Source organism: Nelusetta ayraudi, unplaced genomic scaffold (genome assembly GCF_046127955.1).
Source record: "Nelusetta ayraudi isolate G7.1 ecotype Tasmania unplaced genomic scaffold, CSIRO-AGI_Nayr_v1 ptg000033l, whole genome shotgun sequence".
NCBI classification, from domain to species: Eukaryota; Metazoa; Chordata; class Actinopteri; order Tetraodontiformes; family Monacanthidae; genus Nelusetta; species Nelusetta ayraudi.
Window position 1 is genome coordinate 7,647,019 of NW_027466083.1, and position 27,100 is coordinate 7,674,118.

General features: G+C 46.4%; 3 protein-coding genes across 3 annotated transcripts; all 3 read left to right on the forward strand.

Annotated features, from left to right (window-relative positions):
• Positions 1-96: 96 nt before the first annotated feature.
• LOC142892066 (platelet-derived growth factor receptor beta-like) lies at positions 97-8,556 on the forward strand. Its single transcript, XM_076032098.1, has 28 exons — positions 97-248; positions 600-676; positions 1,609-1,678; positions 1,769-1,863; positions 1,948-2,143; positions 2,224-2,484; positions 2,578-2,708; positions 2,800-2,881; positions 2,969-3,043; positions 3,357-3,540; positions 3,651-3,766; positions 3,890-4,001; positions 4,131-4,227; positions 4,302-4,410; positions 4,844-4,938; positions 5,023-5,155; positions 5,345-5,446; positions 5,529-5,633; positions 6,103-6,211; positions 6,334-6,452; positions 6,643-6,755; positions 6,847-6,969; positions 7,059-7,170; positions 7,268-7,367; positions 7,455-7,560; positions 7,673-7,736; positions 7,819-7,957; positions 8,242-8,556. Exons 3-28 carry the CDS (start codon positions 1,624-1,626, stop codon positions 8,333-8,335), a joined length of 3,027 nt encoding a protein of 1,008 aa, XP_075888213.1. The 5' UTR covers positions 97-248; positions 600-676; positions 1,609-1,623; the 3' UTR covers positions 8,336-8,556.
• Positions 8,557-8,709: 153 nt separating this feature from the next.
• On the forward strand, positions 8,710-18,809 carry csf1rb (colony stimulating factor 1 receptor, b). Its single transcript, XM_076032099.1, has 22 exons — positions 8,710-9,353; positions 12,593-12,868; positions 12,987-13,283; positions 13,390-13,520; positions 13,788-13,950; positions 14,038-14,356; positions 14,463-14,578; positions 14,826-14,934; positions 15,272-15,441; positions 15,521-15,621; positions 15,696-15,822; positions 15,919-16,020; positions 16,109-16,219; positions 16,297-16,456; positions 16,573-16,640; positions 16,758-16,846; positions 17,076-17,198; positions 17,315-17,426; positions 17,515-17,614; positions 17,686-17,812; positions 17,902-17,989; positions 18,070-18,809. Exons 1-22 carry the CDS (start codon positions 9,296-9,298, stop codon positions 18,123-18,125), a joined length of 3,003 nt encoding a protein of 1,000 aa, XP_075888214.1. The 5' UTR covers positions 8,710-9,295; the 3' UTR covers positions 18,126-18,809.
• Positions 18,810-19,739: 930 nt separating this feature from the next.
• Positions 19,740-26,964, forward strand: tmprss15 (transmembrane serine protease 15). Its single transcript, XM_076032121.1, has 28 exons — positions 19,740-19,838; positions 20,200-20,312; positions 20,390-20,520; positions 20,715-20,773; positions 20,885-21,027; positions 21,162-21,244; positions 21,389-21,512; positions 21,590-21,686; positions 21,757-21,866; positions 22,148-22,288; positions 22,368-22,517; positions 23,130-23,235; positions 23,325-23,478; positions 23,561-23,702; positions 23,799-23,888; positions 23,980-24,105; positions 24,194-24,337; positions 24,431-24,541; positions 24,747-24,870; positions 24,960-25,055; positions 25,149-25,198; positions 25,296-25,358; positions 25,428-25,572; positions 25,733-25,914; positions 26,061-26,153; positions 26,230-26,369; positions 26,508-26,562; positions 26,657-26,964. The coding sequence occupies exons 2-28, from the start codon at positions 20,201-20,203 to the stop codon at positions 26,782-26,784; spliced, it is 3,099 nt and encodes a 1,032-aa protein (XP_075888236.1). The 5' UTR covers positions 19,740-19,838; position 20,200; the 3' UTR covers positions 26,785-26,964.
• The last annotated feature ends 136 nt before the right edge of the window (positions 26,965-27,100 follow it).

A 27,100-nucleotide genomic window follows, 5' to 3' on the forward strand; every position in this document is an offset into this window, starting at 1 on the left:
CTCTCTCTCTCTCTCTCTCTCTCTCTCTCTCTCTGTGTGTGTTGGTCTCAGTTCACTTCCTGTCGGGGAGAGAGAGAGGGAGGGAGTGAGGGCGGGCAAACTACACAGGCAAAGATTGGAAACAGACGTCTCGCTGACTGGATTCAGTCAGAATGAAGTTAGAGTGAAGGAAAGTAGAGCAGACAGACAGGAGCAGGAGGAGAAGGGGTGAGGAAGACGACAGCGCTGGGAGAAGAGAAGTTCAGAAGGTTTGTCTTGGTCTTTTTTTTTCAGTCTCTTTTTGCTGAGTTGTGCTGCCTCTGCAGTTAATCTGAGCAGGCCAGCGAAGGTTGGCTTTACAGTTCTGATTTAAGGAGGGAGACGTCCGATCAGCTGATTGGCTCATCAGTACATTGACCAATCTGACTAACTGATCGACGAGCTGAAGTGTCTGTTCCAATGTGGGAAAAACGTCAGGATTACTCAAACCTGGTTTAACCGAGCTGCTTCAGATGGCTTCCTCTGTTGCAGGATATTCTTCCAGTTCTGACTTTGTGGAAAACATCTCAGCTTCAATTCAAACACTGCTCCAATAAAACGAATCCTGTGACCTTCCGTAGGATTGCAACATTACCTCCAACCAACACCTCCTTCCAGCAATTGGCCCAGAGAAACAGAATGCTGGCGTGACTGACAGGTAAGGCCACTGGTGGTGTGGCACTCAGCCTTTGATGTAGCAACAGATGTGTTTAGTTTTTCAGGCTTTCAAGTGACTTGAGTGGCACACGTCTTAACTGTGACACCTGGACGCACCAGGAGATCAACACCGCACGGTTTGAGTTTGTCGTCTTGAACTGTCACAGCTGCAGATTAAACATCACAAACAACGGCACGTTTGGCTCTGCCGATATTACTATTATCCTGATGTTTTGTGGCGGACTGGCACCACAGGCTCCTCCCCTCTCCTCACCCCATGCTGACTGTTTATAGAAGGTTTGGTATGAGGGGTCTACCATGCAGGGCTCCAGTGACATGACAGCAGCCTGCAGGACTGAACTCGGGGCACATTTAACGGGGCCTGTGAATGGCCAGAAACCCACAGGAAATACTTTACTGTTTATTTTCTTCTTTGGTGGTTGAAAAGCGTTCCACCCTGGTGCTGGCTGAATGACACCTCTGATTGGCTAGATCTCAGTGGATGTTCTGTGATTGGAGGGCTGAACACAGTCCACATTTCTCTCGAAAAGAAGAAAAAAAAAAAAACAAAACTCCCCCTGCGAAAACACACACACGCGCGCGCATACAGTGACACACACTCAGAGGAATGTGTGTTCAGGTCTGGTGGAACCATCAGGCTCTAAAGTTCCACAGTATTTCTGAGAAGGTTGATTCTGTGTGCGTGAAGGGCAGCAAATGACCTGACTGAAATCTCCATTTCCAAACAATTCTCAAGTATGTTTGGACAAAAATAGTCGTGTGCAAAAGCATCCAACAGAACCACAGTCGACAAAACCAATGCTAATCCGGAGTCGTGCGCTAGCGCTGGTTTTCGCAAGCCTGCGGTCTGAAACAACAACAGTTCTGAGGACGGCCCTTGAAAGCTGCACTGACTGTGTTGCTGTTTCCCAGGGCTGCCAGCCAATCATGACGTCCATCAGCAGACAGACAGGAAGTCAGAAAATTCTGCCCTTCCTGCTGGGTGAGTAAAAATCAAAGATCTGAAACCATCGGCTGCATGTCTGCCTGCTTCTCTGACTGCCTGCCTGTCTGCTTGTCTGTCTGTCTGCAGGCCTTCTCCTGGTTTTCCCTGAGGACTCTCTCTGTCTGGAGCTGAATGTGTCATCCTCTCATGTCCTGCTCAACTCCAACGCCAGCTTCACTGTGGTAGGTAACATCTGAATGCCCGTCTGCCTGTTGGCTCAGGTCAGTTCAGGTGAGCCAATAACCTGTCTGTCTCCTTCCGCTCAGGTGTGCTCTGGCTGGAGTCAGGTGACATGGGTCCTTCCTCGAGAGTTGCAGATTGAAGGCGTCGTTGTGGATGACCAGGGCTCCAGCAGCCTCCTGCAGATCTTCAACGCCAGCTGGCAGACCTCTGGGAGGTACACCTGCAAGGAGGCCTCGTCCGATCTGAGCAAAGCCATCGACGTCTTTGTACCTGGCGAAGGTGAGAGTGACGTCGCCTCCCCTTTGACCACCGCGTGGGTCCAAACGCACCTCCTCATCGCAGACCCTGTCCCTTCCCAGGTCCACAGCAATGGTTCGTTCCACAGGGTTCTGGACCGGTGATGAAGGAAGCAGAAGAGGACACGATCCCGTGCGTGGTGTCGGACCCGCGGCTGAACGTGTCGCTTTACGAGCGTTCGGACATGTTGCTGGTCACCGGTCTGACCTACGAGCCGGGCCGCGGCTTCACCGGCCGCCTCAACGACACGTCCTACGAGTGCGTCGCCAGCGCCGGAGCCCAGAAGGCCACGTCTCAACCGTTCTACGTCTTCAGCATCATTGGTGAGGTGGCGGCGGCTCGTTGGATCGGCGATTATTCACCTCAGCTGGCTTGACCCGTCTCACTGTCCACTCCCACGCCTGTCTGTCCTTCAGTGTCCCCAGACATGGAGGTGGACCTGACAGTGTCCAGCAGTGTGTTGAAGCGGGGGGATGTCCTGACAGTGAACTGCACGGTCAAACGCTCCGACGTGGTCTACTTCACCTGGGAGTTCCCCCGCAGACAGGTGACCGGTCCATTGACTGGCTGTCTCTCCCTCTGTCTGCCTGTCTGATGGAACTGCGGCGTGTGAACCCTGTCTGTTCTTTTCTCTCCAGGAAATTGATCCTCTGACAGAGTTCCTGCCCAAACAAATCCGCTCCTTTGTCAACATCTCCGCGGTGTCAGCGGCAGATTCTGGTAAGTGTCGGTGCTGCCCTGCAGGTGACGCCGGCGAGGGAAACAGTTGACCAGATGACAACAATACGTGTCCGTGTGTCTTTTAAGGTTCCTATGTGTGCACGGTGAGGGACACAGTTAATGAACAAACTGTGAGGAAAAACATCTCAGTGGTAGTACTGGGTGAGTGGTGCACGTGCCTGTGCATGTGCAGAGACACACTATACATTCATTATACAACAGTGACATGTAATAAAAAAAACACACACATCCTGTGTGCAGTCTACACATGGATTTTACTTGAGAATATTTAATGCAAGTGTTTTATGCATTAAGTTTATATGAATATGTGTTATTATGCATATTTCTTGTGTATTTTAGATCAGAAATACGAACGATCACGATTCAATTTGAATTCAATTTGAATTTGAAATTGTTGAAGTCAGTTTGGGCTGAGTTTACCTGTCTCTCTCTCACACTCTCTTTCACTCTGCAGACCGAGGCTACGTCTACCTGTGGCCCTTGGGTGCGACAAACGTGTCGTCTCTCCTCCACCACAACGTGGAGCTCCAAGTGGAGTTGGACGCCCACCCTGCTCCCACCGTCCTCTGGACCAAAGACAACCAGTCCATTGCCAGGGGCGCCGCCTTGATCAGAACCACACACCTTACAGGAAGCAGGTGCGTTAAAAGTCACTTGACGGGTAACCTCTGAGTAGATTGATAGATTATTCAAACTATTAGAAAGCTACAATTCTTGTCAGCAGATTGATCGATGGATAAATTTGTAGGTATATGAGCAAACTGACACTGGTTCGAGTCCGACTGGATCTAGCAGGAAGTTACACGGCGACCGGATCCAATGAAGACGGCAGTGAGGAGGTTGTCTTCAACCTGGAGATCAAAGGTCAGAGATGGAAACCAAAGAGAGAAGAATTTTTCACAAACTGGCTGCTTACCATTTCTTTGTGTGTGTGTGTGTGTGTGTGTGTGTGTGTGTGTGTGTGTGTGTGTGTGTGTGTGTGTGCAGTACCCCCAAAGATTACAACTCTGTCAGAGATCAGCAAACAGGCAGTGCTCTGCATCGGCGAGGGAACCCCGCCCCCCTCCGTCACCTGGTACACGTGTCACGATTCTCACAGGTAAACGTAAAAAACACAATCTGAGTCGACCCTCCACCTCCAGAAGCGCACGACCATCTATGAAAAAAAAAATACATACGACAGTTTATCCGAACGTGCACAGTCACGTCAGCCGTTCGTCTCCTGCAGGTGCAGCAACTCCACGGGCAGCTGGAGGAGCCAATCAGCAGCCTCCGAGGGCAGCGCCGTGCGGCAGAACGTCACTCAGAGGGACGGACTCACGCAGGTACGGTGACACCTGCCTGATCTCACCGGGAAAACCAGCTCAGATCAGTGAACCGCGTCTGTTTACCTGCGCAGGTGCACAGTGTGTTGAGTCTCCGCAACTTCACCTCCCTGTCAGCTGTTCGCTGCGAAACTAAAAACTCTGCAGGATGGCGAGCGCGAGACCTTCGCATCGTGTCTGACGGTAACTGACTGATCACCAACATCTGTCTTGTCCAGTGGTGAACTGCGAGCCCCACAGCTGTGGCCGTCACCTCAGCCATTGCTGCTGAAAGTGCTCACCTGAAAACATCCATTTAACAATGACAAGTACGCCGACAATAGCCTGTAGCGTCAATAACATTCTCCACAACAAGCAACCTGCTCAATACAAACTTCACGAAAACTGCAGATACGGACACCGAGGCTCATTTAGTCATGGCACAAAATGAGTGACACTCACACTGACACTTATTATTTATTATATTTTTATTCATTACTCCTATTTTTTCCAGAAATCTTACGGGCCTTCTCTGAAAGGCCCTGGTGTTTTCCCTCCGGTCTGGTCACGCCACTGCCACACACTAATGGTAATTAATGTCTCTTTCTCTCCCTCTCTCTGCCCAACTGGAAAACAGCCTCCCTGTCTCAGGTCCTGGTCTTGGCAGCGGTTCTGGTCCTGGTTGTCATGGCAATGTTCTTCCTGATCGTTCTGATCGTCCTCCTGAGAAAAGTATAAATGAGACACTGATGGTTGCCGGTAACTTTGTCAAAGCATTTTGCGATTTCACCTCCCTGCTTTTTTTCCTTTCTTCAGAAACCCCGTTATGAAGTACGATGGAAGGTGATCGAGTCAGTGAGTCCTGACGGTCAGCAGTACACATTCATGGACCCCGAGCAGTTGCCCTACGACTCCGCATGGGAGGTTCCCAGAGACAGCATTGTGCTAGGTAACACTGCCGGCCGGGATCATCGGGGCGACAACCACAGATGAGCTGGCTGTTTGAGTTTGACTGTTTGAGTGATTGTTGTCACCTGAGTCTGTGTGCTTCACAGCAGACCATATAAGCAAGCGCTTCCTGGTCTAAGGTTTTAGACTCTCTGTCTGTCTGTCTGTCTGTCTGTCTGTCTGTCTGCAGGTCAGGTGTTGGGTTCAGGTGCTTTCGGTCGTGTTGTTGAAGCGACTGTTTCAGGTCTTCGATCTCATCCTACAACCAAAGTGGCCATTAAGATGGTCAAATGTAAGTACTTGTCGCTCTCTGTGTGTCTTTGAGTTTGTTTCATATCATCTCACTGTGTTTGTGTGCCCTTGTGTGTGTGCAGCCAACAGCGGTGCAGTCCAGAGTCTCCTGTCAGAGTTGAAGATCCTCATTCACGTTGGTCGACACTTGAACGTGGTTAACCTCCTGGGAGCGTGCACCAGTGGAGGTTTACCCAACACACACGCATGTGCACACCCACACACACCACTGTTAAAAAATAAGAATAGTTTTGAGGTCAGTGACATTTTCCCCGAACAATTACAGTGACATTACTAGTGTTTTTAAAGTGCCATCCGGTGGTCGTTTGTGGTACTGCATCAAAAAACAAGCGTCGGGAATACAAACCAGAGATGAGCGTCATAGTTTAAAAAAAAATAAAGACAAGTCAAGAGAAAAGCACTTAATATATTTATCACAATATCATCAACTATAAAATGGTGCTTATTCCTCCTTTACTCCTTACTCCTTGCTAAGATGGCTGGGATGCTGCTATGTTTTTCAGTGCACAATTGACGCTGAATTTCAGGGGTGGCACTCGGAGTGGGCAGACACATTTCAGGGGTAGCTACTGCCACCCTGCTGGTTCCGCCTCTGGATAGAAGACAGACAGTCACCTGTCTCTCTGGTCTCTCCAGGTCCTGTCTACCTCATCACTGAGTTCTGTCGCCACGGTGACCTGGTGAAGTACCTGCAGGGGAACAAACACACCTTCTTACAGGGGGACACGGGTGCACAAAGCAAGAGGTTAGTTGATCCCCATCAACACACACACACACTCACACCAGAGGTGGAGGTGGCTTGATGTTAAGCCTAAACCTGTGTCACTGAATCTGTGTGTGTGTGTGTGTGTGTGTGTGTGTGTGCAGTGATCCTGATGGTGGCTACATGGACATGAATAAAGATGAGAGCGTTCAGTATGTCACCATGAAGGAGTGCAGCCAACAGGAGGAGCCCCTGCTTTATGAGACACTGTACACAGCCACAGGTAAGGACATCTGTGTGTGAGCGCGTGCGTGTTCATGGCCTGTGTGTAGTCGACCAGGGAGCACTTGATCGTGTTTATTGGTACATTTTATTGTTAAAACAATTCATGTGTGTTAAAGACTATAATATCATGAATTCAGACTGACCAAACAATTTCATTTCCACCTCACTGAACTGTCTTTCTATTCCAGACCAACAGGGGGCGCCTGTCCTCCTCAGTGACTCCACTGTTCTGACTCTGGACGACCTCCTCGGTTTCTCCTTCCAGGTCTCCCAGGCCATGGACTTCCTCTCCTCCAGAAACGTGCGTGCGCTGACCAATCATCTGTCACCTCTACCAGGTGACACGTGGTGTTTTGTAGTGTGCAGCACATGCAATGCTGTGTGTCCTGCAGTGTGTCCACAGAGATCTGGCAGCGAGGAACGTCCTGGTGTGCGACGGAAAGCTGGTGAAGGTGTGCGATTTCGGTCTGTCCAGGGACGTGCTGAAGCATCAGGACTATGTGGCTCGAGGAAACGTTAGTTCACCCCCCGCAGGCATTGTGAGAAATTCACGTGGTTCAGACAAGTGGTTTCAAAGGGCCAACTTTTGTTTTGAAATGGACAGAGCTTCCTGCCGGTGAGGTGGATGTCTCCGGAGAGCCTGTTCCAAAGCATCTACAGCTGTCAGAGCGACGTGTGGTCCTATGGTGTGCTGCTGTGGGAAATCTTCTCTCTGGGTAAGTGACTGTGAAACCAGTGGCACCGGTGCACCTCCAAACAAACACACACAGACACACACACACACACCATCTGAACCATTGTCTCTTTCTCCAGGTAATAGTCCATACCCTGAGCTCCCCTCCGTCTCTCACTTCTATCCTGCTCTCAAGAAAGGCCACAGGATGAGTCGCCCGCCTCACGCCCCGCAGAACATGTATGATGCACCATAGTCCTCGTGGATTGCACACTGTTGGCACGATAGTTTTCATTTTGTTGACTGTTGACTCCTGTCTGACTTTAGTTTTGACCTGATGACGCGCTGTTGGGAGGAGGAGCCTCAATCCAGACCTTCTTTCACCTCATTGGCTGTCTCTGTCGGCAACCTGTTGCCCGACGACTACAAAAAGGTCTCTCATTCACATTTCCTTGTCCGTGTCTAGTTGATCATTGTGCAACAACAGTCCTCAACAACAACAACAACAACAACAACAACGTCTAACTGTTCGTTGTCTGTCTCAGCATTATGGGCAACTGGCTGAGAACTTCCTGACCTCCCACCAATCGGCTGGCAGACCGACAGAAGGTCAGACTCTCGGCACAGGATCCATATCATCCAGTTCATCGACAAGTTAGACTGACCAACCACACCCCTCTGTCCTTCACAGGAAGTCCCGCCTCTCAGGCAGAGGCCCACCTGATGGAGGCGGAGCCAGGGGAGGCAGGCCCCTCCCAGAGCTCTTACATCATCCCTGTCAGTGATGTCACCATAGAGAGGAGCGGAGACGCAGCGCTGGACGCCGTCAGGTACGATGTGACCTGATCCCGCTGACAACACAACAATCCACACCGGCATCAGGTCTATTAGAGTGATGTCACCGCTAAACGGGAGAGCGGTGCATGATGGGTATGAAATAAAATACAAAGAAGATTTGAAAAGATAAATGATGAAAATAATGGTGGTGATGATTGTGATGATGTCATTGATCGATTAGTGACATGATGGCAATCATGATACTGGAGATGGAGATGACAATACTGATTACGCCGGTGATAATGGTGCTTGTGATGACGATCTCTTTTTTCCCCAGCCCTCTGATGCTGGATTGTCAGGATTCAGAACAGGAAGTGACATCATCCCTGGGCAGACTGGAAGCTGGACAAGAGGAGGAGAGCTGCTTGTAGAGCTCCTTTCTGCCGGGAAGAGTAGGAGGTTTTGACGTCCTCCTGCAGACGCACATGACATCATCAGACTGTGACAGGGTTTTTGCCCCCTGCGTGCGGACTGACAAACTGCCCAGGTTTTTAGACGTGGTCAAAGTTTTCCGACTTAGTGATATCCATATTAATCTCTCAATTTCATCGAACTCTCTGTCCAAATAAATATAAGCATTGAAAACACGCTACTCTGATTTCAGCTTCACATCAAATAGTCAAGCACTGCAACTCAGAAGAAACTGCTGAGTATTTAAAATGTTCACTCTGACCAAAATCTTCTTCCTCTTATTGCAAACTACACGCCACAGTGTCTCAACATTCATGACGTCGCAACACCAAACATGGGTTTTATCAAAGCAATTTAACTTTTTCTAGCTAAAGATAACCAAAAAGAAGGCAAACTATTGCATTGTAGAACACACATGCTAGGCTAATGGCGCTAATGAAGGCCCTGCTGGAGCTTCTCTTCTTTTTGGTTTGAAGGATGGAAGAGACTGTTAGCTTGGTTAAAAACTGGAGCTATACACTTTTTTGGTGTAAAAGTAACGCACATGGAGCTACCTCAGGAATTCTACTATGCAAACATTAGGTCATTCTGCTTTGGTGCGTCGCATTTTGGAAAAACAGAAAACAAAATCTTGCCACTTCAGGAAAGTTGCTGATTTTCCCTGTTTGATCCCACACATGACATACCGCAACTCACAACAGCACACTTTATTTTAGTAGGTTAGTGCGAACAGCTGGTGCAGCAGGCGGTTTCAGAAACAGACCGTGTTCTGGGCGGAGTCAAGTAGCCAAGGTGGGTGGGGCCTAGTTTCTTGATGCCGGCTAAGGAGTATAGTTGCTTGTAACTGTCACTGGAGCTCATTCGCTGGAGGAAGTCGGCGTCGCCTTCAGTCTGACTTCAGTCCAAAGAGAAAATCAAAGATGAAGGTACACTTTGTGCTATTGTCCATCAGCCTCAGCCTCTACTGCTCTGCTGAAGGTGAGGATTTAACTCTTGACTTTTTCTTAAAATGTTAACATAACATACAACACTTGATGTTTTGTAAAGGGTTAATCGTCATCATTGAAAACAAAAATTTGTCATTTCATAACAAAATAAAGACTTTGTTATTCTAAGAAATTGTACTTCCAATTGTTGCTGACTAAGGGAATACATATCTATAATAAGCTGAACCGGTTTCAGTCATTTTTCTGATCAAGAAAAGGGAATCGGTCAATATTCTAGCCTGAGTTTCTAAGACCGGAAGTGATGTTGTATACATGGTTAGTGAACTGAGCAGGTGACCGTGACGCGCCACCCACTCGTCACACCTGCGTCTTCACCTTTGCGTTCTTCATCCACTTCTTCTCAGAGGTGGTTGTTCGCCGTGTCACGGTAGCATCCAGTTCTTACCACCCTATGAAAAGGAGAAGTGAGACGAGGAACCTCAGGCATCCCAGCATTAACACACAGAATCCCTCTGTGTGCGTGTGTGTGTGTGTGTGTGTGTGTGTGTGCGTGTGCGTGTGCATGTGCGTGTACGTATGTGTGGTTAAGAAATGTGTTTCCTGTTATTTCGTCACCTCTCTCCCAACAAACAAGACCCAAAGACAAATTCTTGTCTCCACATCAACATGTAAAAAAGGGTCACTATCACTCATGAATAAGAACGATCCTCAACCGATTTCCCTGCTGACAGTTTAGTTGATCAACTTTATGACTTGATGTTTCTCGTCTCCGTGCTCTCGATGCTCTTAGTCATGGAAAAATGCAGGTCACCGCTGTGCTGTTACCTGCAGCCTGGATATTGACGATAAAAGTTGAGGAATTTGGTTGACTGACATGAACTTTTTTGTACAACACACAAGCACACACACACACACACACACACACACACACATGCACACACGCACACACACACACACACAATGTAGACGCTGCTTGTTTCACTTCTTGTTGTGATTTTAAACGTGCTGACTTGACTCTATTCGAATGTCGCTCACACAAATCTCCACACAGTACAATTGTTGTTAAAAACAAAAATCAGTTGTTGACATGATTGGTACTCTGGGGCATGCGGACGGTGTTTTTTTCTATTTGCTGTAGTTTTCTTTCTCAAGAAAGCAAATGAAGTAATGTGGCAAGACTTCCTTTCTGGTTACTTGCTACCTGAATCCAGGTGACACCAATTATCCAAAATGGGAAGGAAAAATAAACCTAGTTTAATACTTTCATTTACAACTGCCACGTTCATGTTTTGTTACAAATTTCAGATCGAGTTTGCTCAAGCGTGTTTCGATTGGCTGAAATATATATCTGGACATCCTACGTGAATAACCCAGACCTTTGTTGGGGGCGACTGTGGCTCAGGAGGTAGAGCGGGTTGTCCAATGACGGTTCAAATCCCGCTCCATCCTAGTCAATTGTTCCGTCCTTGGGCAAGACACTTAACCCCTTAACCCTAAAATTGCTCCCAATGGGACTAGGCAGTGCCTTGCATGGTAGCAGCCACCCATTGGTGTGAATGGGTGAATGGGCCTTTGTCAAGCGTTTGGGGTACCGTGAAGGTGCTGGAAAAGCGCTATATAAGTGCAGTCCATTTACCATTTGTTTTGAGAGCAGAAGGGCATCTCGCGTCAAAGCTGAAGTTTTGACTTCACTGCAGGTGATCTTCATGACCGCCCACCTGCCGCCATGACACTGGGTGGGGCACAGTTCCGCTCTGATTCTGGCGTGGACAGTGCTGGTCCGATGGCAGGCGGATCTCAGTCATCTCAGCAGCAAGAAGCAGTGTGGAGGCAGGATGTCTTGGTCCTGCTTAGACAGCTGGTCCAAGCTCAGAGGACTCTTGCTGAAGACCAGGCCAAAATTATCCAACTGCTTGGCGTGCTGGGAACTCAGGTGAGTCCCACTGACTTCAGTTTTGCTTTAGTTTAAGATGTGAAACTTTATTTAAATTTTAGTTATGGCAGATTTTGGTAAACATAAGCAATTTAATCCTGTGGATAAAAAACTTTCTGATTAAGTTTGCATTGTTGAAGTACAACCAGCAAGTCTAACGCAGCAAATCCAGGTTTATATGTGTTAATCTACGCTGCAGTTGAAAAAAAGGTTTAATTCTTTAGCTTTTCGGAGCAACTTTTTTTTTGTTGCACTAGGTTAAATTGTTTTTTTCATTTTATTGTCGTAAACTACGGTATAATTTATACAAGTCTAGGTTAGCTCAGATTTAGTTTAATCTCTCCTACAATAGTTGAGTTTAGGTTAGGTTTATTTTATCCAGGGTTGCTGAAGTTGTTCCTACAGCATTTCAATTTATATTCGTGTGATTTAGCTCAGGTTCAAGTTCATTAATAGGATAATTTTATTTTGCTCTGAGTGACTGAGCACATTAGCACCCTCAGCATCACTGTAGTTGACCTGACCCATGTTCTGATGTTCTCCCAGGGCTCCCAGCTGATCCTGGATCTGCAGAACACGGCTCGTCACCAGAGTCTGCTGGTTGAAAACCATCAGGCTTTACTGCTGCAGACGTCACGTATTGCCGGCCACCTGCAGGATATCACCAAGAACCCAGAAGCTGCCAGCCAATGAGTGGCTGCTACCATCCTGAGTCAGAGGAGGCTCTTGACTTGCAACCTGTGAATTCATAATCACCAGCCAGAAAGCTGACAATCATTTGTTCTTCTTTAAGAATCAACATCTCTTCTGTAAGAAAAATAATAATAATAATAATGTTTATAAATCACCCGATGGCTTAAAGCAACTGATTGGATGAACTTTGAACTCTGAACTGATTCTTCTGTTGTTTGTTCTAATTTTTTTACTCTGATTTTTCAATAAAGTCATTTTTATTACAGTTCCATCAGTCAAGTGTCTATGTTTCATTAATATGTTGTTTTATTATATTTTCCTGTGCGAGAGCATCCCTGGTGGGACTTCCTTTCAACAACTGTGACAATATTTTTACTGCCCCTCACTGGAGTGTTGGTGAAACATGTTTTTTATTCTTTTGCTGATGAGTGCACCTCAATACTGTGTACAAAGAATTTGTGGCACATTGCAATTTCCACCATCATGCGACAGAGAAGACAGCAAACTTAATATTAAATAATTGTCCTTCAGTGGGCATCGTCGTCTCTGAGCCACATTGTTGCCACAGTGATGGACCGCTCTTTTGATAGGAGTGGTGAATTTTCATTCAGAGTTGAGGTGTTCTGACTTTCTGTTGGTTCCAGATGCTCCAGCTCCTCCGTCCATCCGGTTCAACTCCCACCTCCAGCCGGACCAGACCCAGAAGGCTCTAACTGCAGGCTCCACCATCATCCTCAGCTGCAGTGGGTCCGGTCCAGTCCACTGGACCACAACTGCATTCAACCTCATGTACCAGGACAAACTGGGGAACCCGCTAGAGGTTAGCAGGTCCGACCCAAGACACACCGGGACGTACACCTGTGGTTATGCTAATCAGAGCCTGAGTCACCTAAACGTCTGGATACATCTTTATGTGAATGGTAGGACCGACTGAGGCCCTGCCTCTCCAGCTGACGATAACCCGTGGTTTAGTTCTTGCTCTGGTACTGCCATGTTGGCTTCCAGTTAACCTTTCTCTGACCAATGCTCCTCTCTCAGACCCATCCAATACCAACAACATGTTCGTCACATCTCGAAATGCTCCAGAAGTCAGAGAGGGTGAGGACTTCTTGTTCAGGTGTCTTCTGACGGATCCTACCGTCTCCGACCTCACCCTCCAACCGGAGGATGACCGAGGCCAGGGCTTGCCCACTGGTATGACCGTCACCCTTGACCCAAAGAGAGGAGCACTGATCCGGGACCTGCAGCGGACATTCACGGGGCACTACGTCTGTTCAGGCTGGAAGGGCGGCGTACAGTTCAAATCGAGACCGTTAGACCTCGTGGTCTTCCATGGTAAGATTTGTCTACCTGTTCTCGATGTCTCCACTGCCCTCCTGCCTGCTTGCCTGGTCACATGACCCGTGTCTGCTTGTTTGCACATCCACCTGTCTCTCTGCAGGCCGCCCTCCCTCTGTGTTTATCAGCAAGGAGGAGTCAGTAGCTTTGGAGGGAGAGAAATTTGAGGTCACTTGTCTGAGCATTAACCCCACCTACCTGTCTCATCTCACCTGGACACACTCCAAGAAAAGGGTCAGAGGCTACGCACATGTGTGTGTGTGTATTTGTATGCGTGTGAATATGGGAATTTGTGGTTGATCATGAAACCGTCCCAATTCGTTGAGCCAGATTGTAAATTCATATTATTTCTCTTATTATCCCTCTGATAGTTTACAGATATTGTAATTTTACTTTACCCTACAATATTACAAATATGAATGAATCTTTTAAGTTGACAAAAACATGGGATAACACATCATGAGCTTTCTGATTTGTCTTGTGTGTGTGTGTGTGTTTCAGAGTTTCAATGTGACTGAGCACCAACACGATGCTGGCGGCCTCGTGCACACAAGCAGCACTCTTAGCATCTCTGCTGTTCAACGGAGTCACAGTGGAAACTTCACCTGTATCATCCACAGTGAATCTGGAGATGGCGCAGCGACTGGGCGCCTTAAAGTCTTGGGTAAGTTAACCGGGAAAAGAAGACTGATATGGAAAAGAAAATAAGCTGATGTGTTTCAGCGAAGGTGTTTTTTGTCCACTTCAACAGACGCACCTTACCTGAACATCTACCTGAAGACTGCAGACAACATTAGCAGCACGCCCGAGGCTAACAGCAGCAAATCAGGGGATGCCAAACTGGAACTTATTGCTAATGTGACCCTTGATGCTATGAACAACGCTAGCAGAGCCAACATCAGCCGCAGCAGCATGGTGGAGGCGTATGAAGGCTACGATGTGACGCTGACCTTTGTGTTTGAGTGCTATCCTTCAGTCATAGCACGGCACTGGTCTGTACCCATCGCCGTTAGCTTCAACAACAGCCACAGTTCTGTGCATTTGGAGAGCTACACCACTAAAGGCACCAGGTTTGCATGCTAAGAGCTAGAGGCTAACATTTTAGAAGCTTTTCATAATGTCAATTTGACCTTGCCAATGTTGCGGTTTCTCAAAGTGGTATTGCCCCGGTTGCAGATCCGAGGCTCGCCTGCTGCTGCGGCGAGTTCGTCTGGAAGACAGAGGCCGTTACCAGTTCCAGTTCTTCAACGCCTTCTTCAGCGGTTCACTAAATGTTGACCTCCGAATCTACCGTAATCAACTTTTATTCTCTTCCTTTTCTCCCCACTCGTCAGCCTCCTATTCTTACCCCTTTTTCCTACCCTCCATTCTTCTCTGCCACTTGTGGAACAGGCTTAACACATTGTAAAGCTTCAGCATGAGCGTCAGTGAGCCTGTGAGAGTGTCGGTCGCTATGATGGAACATTTCTATCTCTGTCATCTGTCAACGCCGCAGATGTTTCCACTCACGGATTCTCACAGATTGTGCTATTTTATCAGGTTCTCCAAGCACCATCATCACTGTGGAGAACAACACTCTGACCTGTAGTACCTCTGGCTACCCGCTACCCACAGTCCTCTTGTACACCTGTCCGGGGATCCAGGACACGTACGTACCAACCTCTGCTTTTTGAACAGACGTCATCAGCTGCAGACTGCACATGATGTTGATGATGCGATGATGTCATATTGACCTGTTAGAACAGAAGATTGAGTGCTGTTTAATATGAAGATGGTCAGTAAGGGTGGGAACCTAATGGCCCCCTAGTGGCTGACTGCTGCGCAGACCACAAGCTCCGCCCCTTCTATGTTTTTGATATGAGCCAAAGGGCTCTTGTATAAATTCTTCTTGTTGTTTTCATTCAACAACAACAACAATTATTATTACAATTCTAATTATCATAGTTATTATTATCTGGTTTCTGTCTGCTCTCTCTCACCTGCAGGTGTGGAAATGTTTCCACCTATCAGGTGTCCCAAAATGATATGAGCTCACAGTGGAGTGAGGAGGCGGAGCAAGTGAAGAAATCTCTCCCACTGTCGCCCGCTGATGATGTCACCGTGGAATGTGTAGCTTTCAATCATATGGCCATGTCCCGTCAAATCTTTAAGTCCGGTAGGTTTTGTGGGAAGAAGCGTTTCAGATTCTCCAAGCCTGGTCTACCTGGTCAACTTTGGCCTGCGTTTTTCCCCAGGAGGCCATGAGATGCTCTTCACTCCTTCTCTGATTGGGGCTGTGAGCACTGCCGGCATCCTCCTACTGATGCTATTGGTTGCCCTGTACAAGTGGAAACAGGTCTATTTTTGTGGAAGTGGAAGATGGGGCTTAAGGGAGCCACTCCTGTTTTCTGACTGTGTCATCTTTTTCAGAAACCTAAATACGAGATCCGCTGGAAGATCATTGAAAGCACTGACGGAAACAACTACACCTTTGTTGACCCCACCCAGCTACCATACAACTACAAGTGGGAGTTTCCCAGAGACAAGCTGCGCCTTGGTACGTTGTGCTCGTAATGGGGAACATAAATTATGTTAAAAATAACGACGATGAAAACTTTCAAAAACGTGGCACTCAAACCCCTCCCGCCTCCAGGTGCGGTACTTGGGTCGGGAGCTTTCGGAAAGGTTGTTGAAGCAACAGCATATGGTCTCGGGAACGATGACGTCATGCGGGTGGCTGTCAAAATGCTGAAACGTGAGGCCTTTGCAACCATCACAGCGTCTTGCCCATGTATGACGGTGGCTTTGTGACCAACTTGCCCGTGCTTGTCGCCACACCACAGCGAGCGCTCACTCGGAAGAGCGGGAAGCCCTGATGTCAGAGCTGAAAATTCTCGGCTACCTCGGTAACCACGACAACATCGTGAACCTGCTGGGCGCCTGCACTCAAGGAGGTAATAACGTTGTTACGATACAACTGTCTGCCCTCCTGCCAACCCCTGACCCTAATTTACTTGTGTGTCTCTCTCAGGCCCAATGCTGATGATCACGGAGTACTGCAGCCATGGCGACCTCCTAAATTTCCTGCGGGCTCACGCTCATGACTTCATGGCATCAATGTTGAGTTTCGATGAGGGGAAGGGACTTGCTGTCTACAAAAACATGGCCTCCGTGCACGCCCGACTCAGGAGGTGCAACATCCCTCATAAAGCCATCAAAACATTTATTCAACTGAAACACAAATTTCCGATCAATTAGTTCTTAAATTTAGTGACTGTCTCGCTGACTTGAATGTTCCGTTGTTCAGTGACAGTGGAATTTCCTGCTGTTCAGACTATCAAGAGATGCAACCAGTCTTGGGTAGAGCACAGCAAGGTAACCGCTTGGATGCTGCTTTCAGCACACAAACACACTCTTACACACTCTTAGGTGATACAATACACTGGCTCTCACCGACTCCGACTGGTCTGTTTTTTTCTGCTTCTCTCTCAGGTGAGGAGCCAGGAAGTCTGTCTATTGGGGACCTGATGCGTTTTTCCCAGCAAGTAGCCCAGGGGCTGGACTTCCTGTCCACCAGAAATGTACGAGTGAACACATGCACATGTCTGTCCCTCGGTTGCTCTGTGTCAGCAACTTCATTGACTTCAATTCACTTATTTCCATTATTTTGCACAGCCTAAACCAAACCCTTAACCCTACTCTGATTCTTGACCGAACCTTGGTTTATACCTGACCTCTAAACTTGAGGCTTTTACCTCAAATGTCTCAGTGGGGTGATGAATGTTGACCGTCCGTCCGCCCATCTGTCAGTGTATCCACAGAGACGTGGCTGCCAGGAATGTCCTACTGACCGATCACCGCGTGGCAAAGATCTGCGACTTTGGTTTGGCCCGAGACATCCGCAACGACGACAGCTACATCGTCCAGGGGAATGTCCGTGTCCAGCTGCTGCTCACTGTCTTTGGCCAACCCGTCTTTTTACACTGGCTTTACACTGACTCTTTTTCCTGCGTTTTTTCTTTAACGGATGATCATTCCTGCGCTTACAGGCTCGACTTCCTGTGAAGTGGATGTCTCCGGAGAGCATCTTCCAGTGTGTCTACACGGTGCAGAGCGATGTCTGGTCCTATGGAGTCTTGCTGTGGGAGATCTTCTCCATGGGTGGGCAAATAAACGGCTCTTGTGATGAACAGTGGCGATTGGTATTTTTTTTGTTTTGGCTGCTGATTGTGTGTTTACGCCTGTTCAGGTAAAAGTCCTTACCCGAACGTTGCCGTGGACACTAACTTCTACAAGATGATCCAGGATGGCTTCCACATGACACGGCCGGACTTTGCCCCGCCCCAAATGTAAGCGATTGTCAACCTTCTCCCGCTCCTCAAAGTAGTTCTTACAACTTTAACACCCTCTGTCTGCCCAGGTATGAACTGATGACCCTCTGCTGGAGTCTGGAGCCCACTGACAGACCAACCTTCAAGCTGATTGGTCAGCTCATTGATCAGCTCCTTCAGTCCAGCAGTGACACATCGCCGCATCGCGGCAAGCAGGTAAAGAGAGAGCCTGTGTCCTCGGCAATGTGTGACTTTGACTGCACTTGGAAATAAAGCTGACTCTGAAACTGTTTTTTGAATCGCAGCTGTACAGGAACATGACTGATTGCAAGGAGGAGGAGGTCGGAGACACGTTAAAGGGAGGAGACGACGGCGAGGAGCGACGACAGACAGGTAACCAACCAGGACAACTTCGGGGGAAGTGATCGCCTTGCTGACTCCTGTCTGACTCCTCCCCCTTTTCATCCTCTCAGAGCGCCATGACGACCAAAACAACCCGGTGACAAAGAACATCTACCAGTTATCCTGATCATGCCGTCCATTCAGAATGTGTGAAATACAGAACTTTAGCGATACATTCAGTATGAAAAAACAGAAATTAAAACAAGTATCAACAGATTGCTGTTTCAAAGAATCAGCTTGTTCATTAAAACGTTTTAAAAGTAACATTTTTATGAACTTTAAAAGTGATCAAGAAACTACTTGAATATCAAATCTTTTATTGTTTGCAATTAGAAAATAAAGATGTGGTACTCTTTTAATTCTTAAATTTTGTTCCTTCATTTTCAAAAATCTCCAGCTCAAAGTCAGTCAGTCATGGTACTGTGGAGCTAGTCAGCATTGTTTTAGTCCTGACCAGCTCTCCTTGAAAGCAACAGTGAATGATGAGTGGATAACAGTCAGCCTCGCTCATCAGAAACCGATGACGTTTCCGAACATTAACTTTTCCTAACATGTGGAAGTCTCACTTTGATGATGTGAAGTTTTTTTTTTTTGAAGGTTTCACAATTTTATACTTGTATCTTCCTTTTATATGTATCTGTTGGTATAAAATACATTTCTACAGATGGAATTCCCATCTGTCATGTCAGATTGCAAGTTATGATTAAAATTGTTGATCAAGATAAGAAGTGTTTAACCAAAACTTATAATGAAAATAAATAATTCTGATAAATCTTTAGTTTTGTTAATAAAAAACGATTTTCAAATCTGAGAGATGTATTTTAGGTTTTTTTTGATTGAATTTAGGTTTTACATTTTTGTTTTATGGAATTAGATACATTTATTTAAAAATAAAATGTAAAAGTAAGTTACAAAGTGTATGTGTTTGGTTTTAAGTCAACACTGATTATCTGCTTCATTCATTCTGTTTATCAATTAAAGTGTCACCTACCAGGGGGCGGACCCTCATTAAGGTAGCTGTACTGACTGATTTAGTGCTGCTGGACTTTAGATTGTGATAACAAAGAAGCCATAATATTATATCTGTACCAGTTCTATCTTTGACTGACAGTCATAGCGTTTGACGTGTCATTATCCGCTGAGTCTGCATTTTGACCCGCAGACGTCAATGGGACGACCAACAAGAAGCAGAACCAACAAGGAAACAGTGACTCAAATGCGGACACACATAATTGGACAAACATCTAAGGTCAGAACACAGCAAACTTCTTCCAAAATCTCCAGATAAAAAAAAAAACCCAAAGTGAAATCAAAGAAGTCGATCAAAAAATAACACCTCAAAAGCTTGGATGCGTTATAGTGACCACGACTCAATCACAAGCACAATACGTTTATGGACTGACCTTTCGATACATTTCTTGAAAGATTGTAAGTTGTCTATTAATTGTAAATATTTTAGCTGTGAATAGAGTTTGGCATCAGAACACAAGAGCACAATTTCATTTTATTGCTGTTTTTACACTATGTGGAACTACAGTAAATTGTTGTTTGACAAACTCAGACCACCAACACAGTAGTCCAAGACAAATAAATCATCAGTTAATCACCCTTGGCTCCAGCAGCTGACACTTGAGGAGTGATTTCTGCTTGTGTATTAATTATCAACTGCTGTATTGATAACAACACATTAATCATTTTTGCTCAATAAAAAGCTCTGGAAACAGAAAACACGGCAGAGACGGAGAAACTCATCTCAGGTCTGTTGCAGATCCCACTGGTGAGGTTCCACGGACCCCGAGAACCAGAACCACAGGCAGCCGAGCAAAGAGGACTCTGCAAGGTACAATTACACAAATTTTCTGGCTGTGAAAGTGTTTGCGGGGCAATAATTGCTGCTTTGTTAAGTAGAATAGCATAGAACAGCCTTTATTATCATCGCACTACTGGCAGTGACAACGAAAGTGTGATTTTGAGCTATTTTGCACCTTTAAAAAAAAAAAAAAAAAGAACAATCTCAAGGAGATATAAAAGTCATAGTAAAAGTAAAAGTAAAAGTATAAAACAGTTTAATGAATATCAAATAGAAGAATTTTAGAATATATAAAATTATAAGAATATATAAAATGAACATGATTCCATGTCAGTCATCAGATGGATCAAGGATGATCGATTGATTGATTTGTGTGTTGATTATGTGCCAGTATGCGTCGCAAGTTTACGTCACTGGAGGTTTGTCTGAGCGTCATCTCGGTCCTTCTATCGCTCTGCTGCATCGGACTCATTGTGTACGTGTGCATCGGCTTGAAGGATGAAGGTACAGCCAAACACCACTGCCCAGTCAACTTATCAGTGCGTGGTTGTCACTGATCAGCGTGCTGTTGTCGTGTCCAGGTACAAGCGCGTCAGAGCCGATGAGGCTGAGTGGACGGTTGACGATCAAACAGGGAGCAGAGTTCTCCGAAGAGCTGAAGAACTCCAGCAGCCCGGGCTTCAAATCCCTCTCCGTCAACATCCAGAACCTGGTGAGGTCACATGATTTTTATTTTGAAAACTGCAGAAGGCTGCAGCTCTTATTGTGAAAGACAGCGGGCGAGTGGTATTTGGCTAAGTGTCTTCATTCACATCGTCTAAAGGTACAAATGGTGCAAAACATGAGCAATGAAATAACATCCTCTCGTGCCACCTGATCACAGTCCTGCCTCTGATTGGTCAACAGGTTTCCGAGGCGTTCAGTCACAGCCAGACCTTCGAGTCCTGCCAGGTTTTATCCTTCAGGTAGGATAAATGACATCATCACTGATCAATTCATTAAGTTATTCTAGTTGATTGATTGATTGATTGATTGATTGATTGATTGATTGATTGATTGATTCTTGCTGTTCTCAGTCAGGGAAGTGTGGTGGTGAACTTTGACCTCCAGTTCAATGAGCAAATTGGTGAAAAGGAGGCACGGCAGCAGCTGATTGCAGGCCTTCAGGAGGTGGAGTCAACAGAGTTTGTGATCGACACAGACAGCATCCAGATCTCAGGTAGGCAGCATGCTGTCAGGTAACCGGTGAGGCAGTGGAGTCCAACCTCAATCCTGTTTTGCAATCTTTTCTGCAAAATCTTCATGCATATTTTTTTATTTTCTTTATTTTCTTAATATATTTTTTTGCTTCAGAGATCCAAGATGAAACTACAGCAGCACCTACTACAGCTTCAACCACAAACCTGACAACGGCCCAGACTACAGCTGGTAGTCCACGACAGCAGAACTCAAATACCCTACCTTGCTTAATGTGTTCAATAAATGATTTGACTGTTGCTGATTCGTAGACAGCGCATCCAAATATTCAGCTACGGAAAAAGTACAGTAAATGTGATGCTGAACCTTTTGATGAAATGCCCACAGTGACGTGCAATGCAAATCAGAGGCCATGCAACGATGGCTCCAAGTGTGTCCTGATTGGTCAGTTCTGCGATGGAGTCATTGACTGCCCGGGTGCCTTTGATGAAGACGCCGCACTCTGTGGTCAGCTGACTTCTCCTTACGTTATCATCGGGTATGTTATTGGACTGTCTGTGACGTCATCTCTTTGATCTCCACAGCGACACCTTGTGATAAACAGTTCCTGCTAACTGGGCCAAATGGATCGTTTAGTGCATCGGGACATCAGGGCGACACCCCCTGCAGATGGTTAATAAGGTGTGCACACACACTTTAACACACACATGGTATATGTCTGTGTGGGTGCGTAACTGATAGCTGTTTCCAGGGTGGATCGAGGGCTCTCCATTGAGATCAACTTTCAGGAGTTTCACTTGGAACAAGATCTGGTCTTTCTGAATTTTTATGAAGGCATCGGAGAAAGCAAACAACTAACTGGTAGCACACACACACACACACACACACACACACACACACACACACTGCATGAGTTACAAATCACGACACACTGCCACTACTCTAGCAAAAAAAGAAATGCCTTCGACTGTAAGAATAACATCATGTCAACATGAAAATATGACGTGACAGATAACTATACACCCCAATTCACCAACGAGACAAAAACATCCTGATGCTACAGCTGAATTTCAGTATATTTTTCTTTTTCAAACTGAAAAGGAAACACTCTCACTGATGACAACAAAATGTCTGATGTACAGCTAAGCTCACTGGCTCCATCCCCCCTGGCACGGTTTGGCTTCTGGCTGACCAATCGACTGCTGAGTTTGTTTCGGATTACACTGTAAATCCATCAGGGTTCAGCGCCACCTACAGGGCAGCCAACACTTCCAGTCTGTCAGGTACCTTGACCGCGACATCAGAGTGGACCGCTGAGATAAGACAACTTAACCAGACTGGAGCTGTTGTTGTGCATTTCAGATGAGCAGAGGCTGTCGTGCACCTTTGAGCAAGGCATGTGTTTCTGGAGGCAGAGTGCCGACAATCAGGCCGACTGGGCTCGAGTCAGCGGACCCACCTTTCCTCTTCTGACCGGCCCAAGTGGAGACCACACACTAGAAAATGGAACTGGTGGGTTTAAAACATCCAAACACTGCCCTACAAGGATCCAAATTACAGTATCTAAATTACAGGATCGAAACTACTGTGTCTGAATTAAAGGATCTAAACTACATTATCTAAATTACAGGATCTCAACTGTGGTATCTAAACTACCGGTTTATAAACTACATGATCTAAACTACAAGATATAAACTGTGGATCTAAACTAAAGATTTTTCTGTCTCCTCAGCCGCTCAGCAGTAATGAGCAGAGAGCTATTTCTCCAAAAATGTATTGATTTTTTTAATATATAACTTGTTGTTACGAATTTACACACACAATTTACTTAAAATAAGTAAGTATTGGTAATTATTTAAAAACAAAAATAAAAATCAACAACATTAGGTGTTTGGTGGCCCTCTATTGCCCTCTATTGGTCAGCCGCCACTGCTGGCGATAATCTAAACTACAGGATCCAAACTATAGAATCTCAACAACAGGATCTAAACTATGATTTTCCAAGGAACCAAGACTAGGAACCAGAACAACACTGAGATTTGTCAAATGAAATCATGTGCGAGACAGCAACAATATATATATTGTATTTGTCGATACTGATCAGCTGTCATGTGACCCTGGCAGGTTTCTATCTTGTCACTCCACCGAGTCGTGTCCCATTTGAGAGGAGCTTTAAAATGCACAGCCTTCCTCTTACTCCGACAAAAACCTCCATGTGTCTAAGCTTTTGGTAACTACAACCAACTTCATAACCCATCAATGAAAAAAATCATTAGAGGAAAAAAAATAGACAACAGGACATCATGTGACTGTTTACAGGTATCACATGTATGGGGCAGATGTCCATCTTCTTAAAGTGCAGCTTCGACAAACGTCTTCCTCCAACACCACCACTGTGTTTCAGAAGGAGGGTGACTATGGAGACAACTGGAACTACGGTCAGGTTCCCCTCCACTTGACCGAGGAGACGACGGTTGGTTACAGTCGCAGGTGGGCGGGGACAACGCCCTCCCCTCCCCCCACAGCTGATCGTTGAGTTGGTCTGATGTACTCAGGTGGTGTTTGAGGCTCTGAAGAAGGGAGGGCTGAGGAATGACATTGCTCTTGATGACATCCAGCTGACCTCTGAGCCCTGTGGTCCCGCCCCTCCGGATCCAACCAAAGTTCCACCACCAACAACCACGCCCCCCATACCACGTACAGTTGCCATGCTCCACAAACCTGAAACAGACTACTCTGCTCACTGTTGTTTTAGATGCTTATGCTACAATATATGACCTCTGTTTGGCACAGCTGACTGCGGAGGACCTTTTGACCTCTGGGAGCCAAACACGACCTTTAGCTCCCCAAACTACCCCAATGCCTACGGACACAATGCTGAATGTGAGCAGCACTGACCTGACATTTATTTTCAAACTCACTTTTTCACCTGTGGGCCATGACTGTAGTTGCCAAATATTTTGCGCTGCTGCAGGTCTGTGGACTCTCCACACCAGCGAGGGGCGCAACATCCAGCTGCACTTCCTGGACTTCGACATTGAAATGGCCAACGACGTTGTGGAGGTGCGGGACGGCACGGGGTCAGACTCCATGTTGTTGGGTGAGGATGCAATTTACCCACAGTGCTCTTCTATCGGCCCACTTCATGGGAGAGGGACTTAATTACATTTTTGTTGTTTTCTTTTCAGCTGTCCTCACCGGAGACAAAGGCCCCACCCATGATTTGTATTCAACAACCAATCAGATGTCAGTGTGGTTTATCACAAACAAATCAGGATACGGCCGAGGGTTCCGTGCAAACTTTACCTCTGGTGTCGGCCTGGGGTTGCCAGGTGGGGGGCATGTCAAGCGACAGCATTACAGTCCACCTATTTTTCATTGTTACTTACTAAAACTTGTTTTGTTTTTTGTGTGTGTGTGTACAGCTCCTTGTGCAGATGATCAGTTTCAGTGTCACACAGGAACTTGCATCAACAGTGAACAGCAGTGCAACGGTGTGGTCGATTGTCCCGATGCCTCTGATGAAGCAGACTGTGGTAAGCCAGTCATGTGGAACTGAAATAGAATGAATTACTTAATGAAAGGATGTTTGTTATTACACTTTGACAACATTAAAAAAAGATTAACGTACTTTGTGTGTGTGTGTGTGTGTGTGTGTGTGTGTGTGTGTGTGTGTGTGTGTGTGTGTGTGCGTGCGTGCGTGTGTGCGTGCGTGCGCGTGCGCACGTTTATTCATACTAGTCGAGTTGCAGGTGAACAGCTCCAATCGTCTCCAGTTCCGACTCGGTTCCTCTCTGTTTGCCGTTTGTGCTGACGCCTGGAACTCTCACCTGTCTGTCTTTACCTGTCGCCACCTTGGTTACAGGTTGGCCTTTCGTCTCTCTTGTTAACTCACCTGTCGGCCACCAATGCCTATCACCTTGGTGACTGTATGTCAAATCCATGTCTCTCCAGGTTTGGCGAGGCCACGCTGCTTCCTGCTCTGCCCCAGGATTCACTATTTGCAAATATCACAGTCACCAGCGATGACACACTGGAAACCAGTGTCAGGTACTGAACTCTTGACAAAGAATCAGTGTTAGACTCAGGAGTCGAACCAGATGCTGGCAGACGATTGCAAAACCTCTGTAATGTGTTTTGCAGTGAAACCTGCGGCAATGACAAAGTGATTTCTCTTAGCTGTGACAACCAACGTGAGAACACACACACTCCTCAATGATAGATGATAGACAGATAATTCATGTGGACTGGGTCTCTGTGGTAACAACAACTAAACTCTGTGCGTTTTAGCGTGCGGTGTTGCTCCTCAGTCCAACAGGACGGACCAATCAGCACACAGGATTCCTGGGGAAGGTGAGGCCTGTTACTGTTGGTGGGTGTGACCCCCTAACTTCCTGACTTACCTGTTGTCCCTGTCATCAGTAGAGGGCAGAGTGGTGGGTGGAGTCAATGCTGAAAAAGGGGCGTGGCCCTGGATTGTGTCTCTGCACTGGAACGATCGCCATGCTTGTGGAGCTTCAGTGATTGGCCGAGACTGGCTGCTGACTGCAGCTCATTGCGTCCATGGGTAAGAGAGGGAGACAGAGAGACAGAGAGACAACAAGAAAAATGACATATTTCATTCAGATGAAGGCCCTCTAAATGCCGCCTGTCCACAACGTGAACCACCCTCCCCCCCCCGAAACTTCTTTATGTCATCTCCCGTTTTGTATTATCGTATTGTCCAGGAAAAACATTCACTTCCAGTCATGGCTGGCCATTTTTGGTCTCCACGCTCAAAGTGGTGCGGCCTCTCCGGATGTTCAGACCCGGCGAGTCGATCGCATCATCATGCATCCGCACTACAACAGACAAACCAAACAGGCTGACATTGCCTTGATGCATCTGCAGCAGCCAATCAACTTCACCGGTCAGTATCAAACAGAATATTACACTCTCATCACCAACACCTCTAGTCAGTTATAAAAATAAAAAAAAGCCTATGTGTGGGCTGTTGTTGTCAATAAAACAATCAACTTTGAATTCACCGTGGATTGTGGTTGATATTTTTTCCAGAGTTCATCCAGCCGGTGTGTTTGCCGCCTGAAGGACAAAACTACACAGTGGGAAAGAAAAGTTTCATCGCTGGATGGGGACGAGACGCTGACCGTGAGGCAGAGACAAGCAATCTGAGACAGAAACATCTTGACAAACTTGTCAATTAAAATATTTGCTTGTCTCGCAGAAAATCTCCCTGACGTTCTCCAGGAGGCAGAGGTTCCCCTGTTGCCTCAGGATCAGTGCCAGCGTTCGTTGCCACAGTACAACATCACCTCCAGCATGTTGTGTGCTGGATACCCTGAAGGTGGAGTTGACAGCTGTCAGGTAGGTGTTCACCTGGACTCAGACTGGGCTCCACAACACCTGTAAAGTCTAAGCTCTGCTGGTGACCAGTCATCCATTGAGCTGGGATACAATTGTGACGTCTTCAGACCATGTTGGCTTTGGTTGGGTTTGTTTCAGGGTGACTCTGGGGGTCCGCTGATGTGCGAGGATGATGGACACTGGTCTGCCATTGGTTAGTCACAGATGTAAACACACATAACATAATATATGCAGAAACACACGCACACACCTCCCGTGTGACGTTGAATGTGACTGGTCCCCAACAGGTGTGGTCTCGTTCGGGGAAGGCTGTGGTCTCCCTCAGAAACCTGGAGTCTATGTACGAGTCTCTTCCTTCACAACATGGATAGCCCAGGCCCGCCGCAGCATGATGCCTGACTCGTACATAGACTGAACTAATGACATGAAATAAATCAATTGATCAATCAATCAATCAATCAATCAATCAATCAATCAGTCAGTTAATCAATATATTTATATTTAATGAGGATAAAGTAGATGTAAAATGTAGATGTTCATTTTAATGTGACTGTATATGAGTCCAGACCTTCAAATAAAAATCTAATGAAACCTTGTTATGTGTTTATTATTATTATTATTATTATTATTATTATTATTATTATTATTATTATTATTATTCATAATAATGATCATCTTCTTCATCTCAGAATTCTGCTAGTTGAGGTACCAAAAAAGAAGAAAGAAAAGTG

Excerpts from the sequence above, each read along its gene's own strand:
- tmprss15 (XM_076032121.1), top strand. The coding sequence starts at position 20,201 with ATGCGTCGCAAGTTTACGTCACTGGAGGTTTGTCTGAGCGTCATCTCG. Across the intron at positions 21,513-21,589 it reads TGAAGACGCCGCACTCTGTG|CGACACCTTGTGATAAACAG; the intron begins GTCAGCTGACTT and ends TGATCTCCACAG. Across the intron at positions 25,056-25,148 it reads ACACTGGAAACCAGTGTCAG|TGAAACCTGCGGCAATGACA; the intron begins GTACTGAACTCT and ends TGTGTTTTGCAG.
- csf1rb (XM_076032099.1), top strand. The coding sequence starts at position 9,296 with ATGAAGGTACACTTTGTGCTATTGTCCATCAGCCTCAGCCTCTACTGC. Across the intron at positions 14,579-14,825 it reads TGTTGACCTCCGAATCTACC|GTTCTCCAAGCACCATCATC; the intron begins GTAATCAACTTT and ends CTATTTTATCAG. Across the intron at positions 16,457-16,572 it reads GTGCACGCCCGACTCAGGAG|TGACAGTGGAATTTCCTGCT; the intron begins GTGCAACATCCC and ends TCCGTTGTTCAG.
- LOC142892066 (XM_076032098.1), top strand. The coding sequence starts at position 1,624 with ATGACGTCCATCAGCAGACAGACAGGAAGTCAGAAAATTCTGCCCTTC. Across the intron at positions 1,864-1,947 it reads CCAACGCCAGCTTCACTGTG|GTGTGCTCTGGCTGGAGTCA; the intron begins GTAGGTAACATC and ends CCTTCCGCTCAG. Across the intron at positions 4,939-5,022 it reads TGATCGTCCTCCTGAGAAAA|AAACCCCGTTATGAAGTACG; the intron begins GTATAAATGAGA and ends TCCTTTCTTCAG.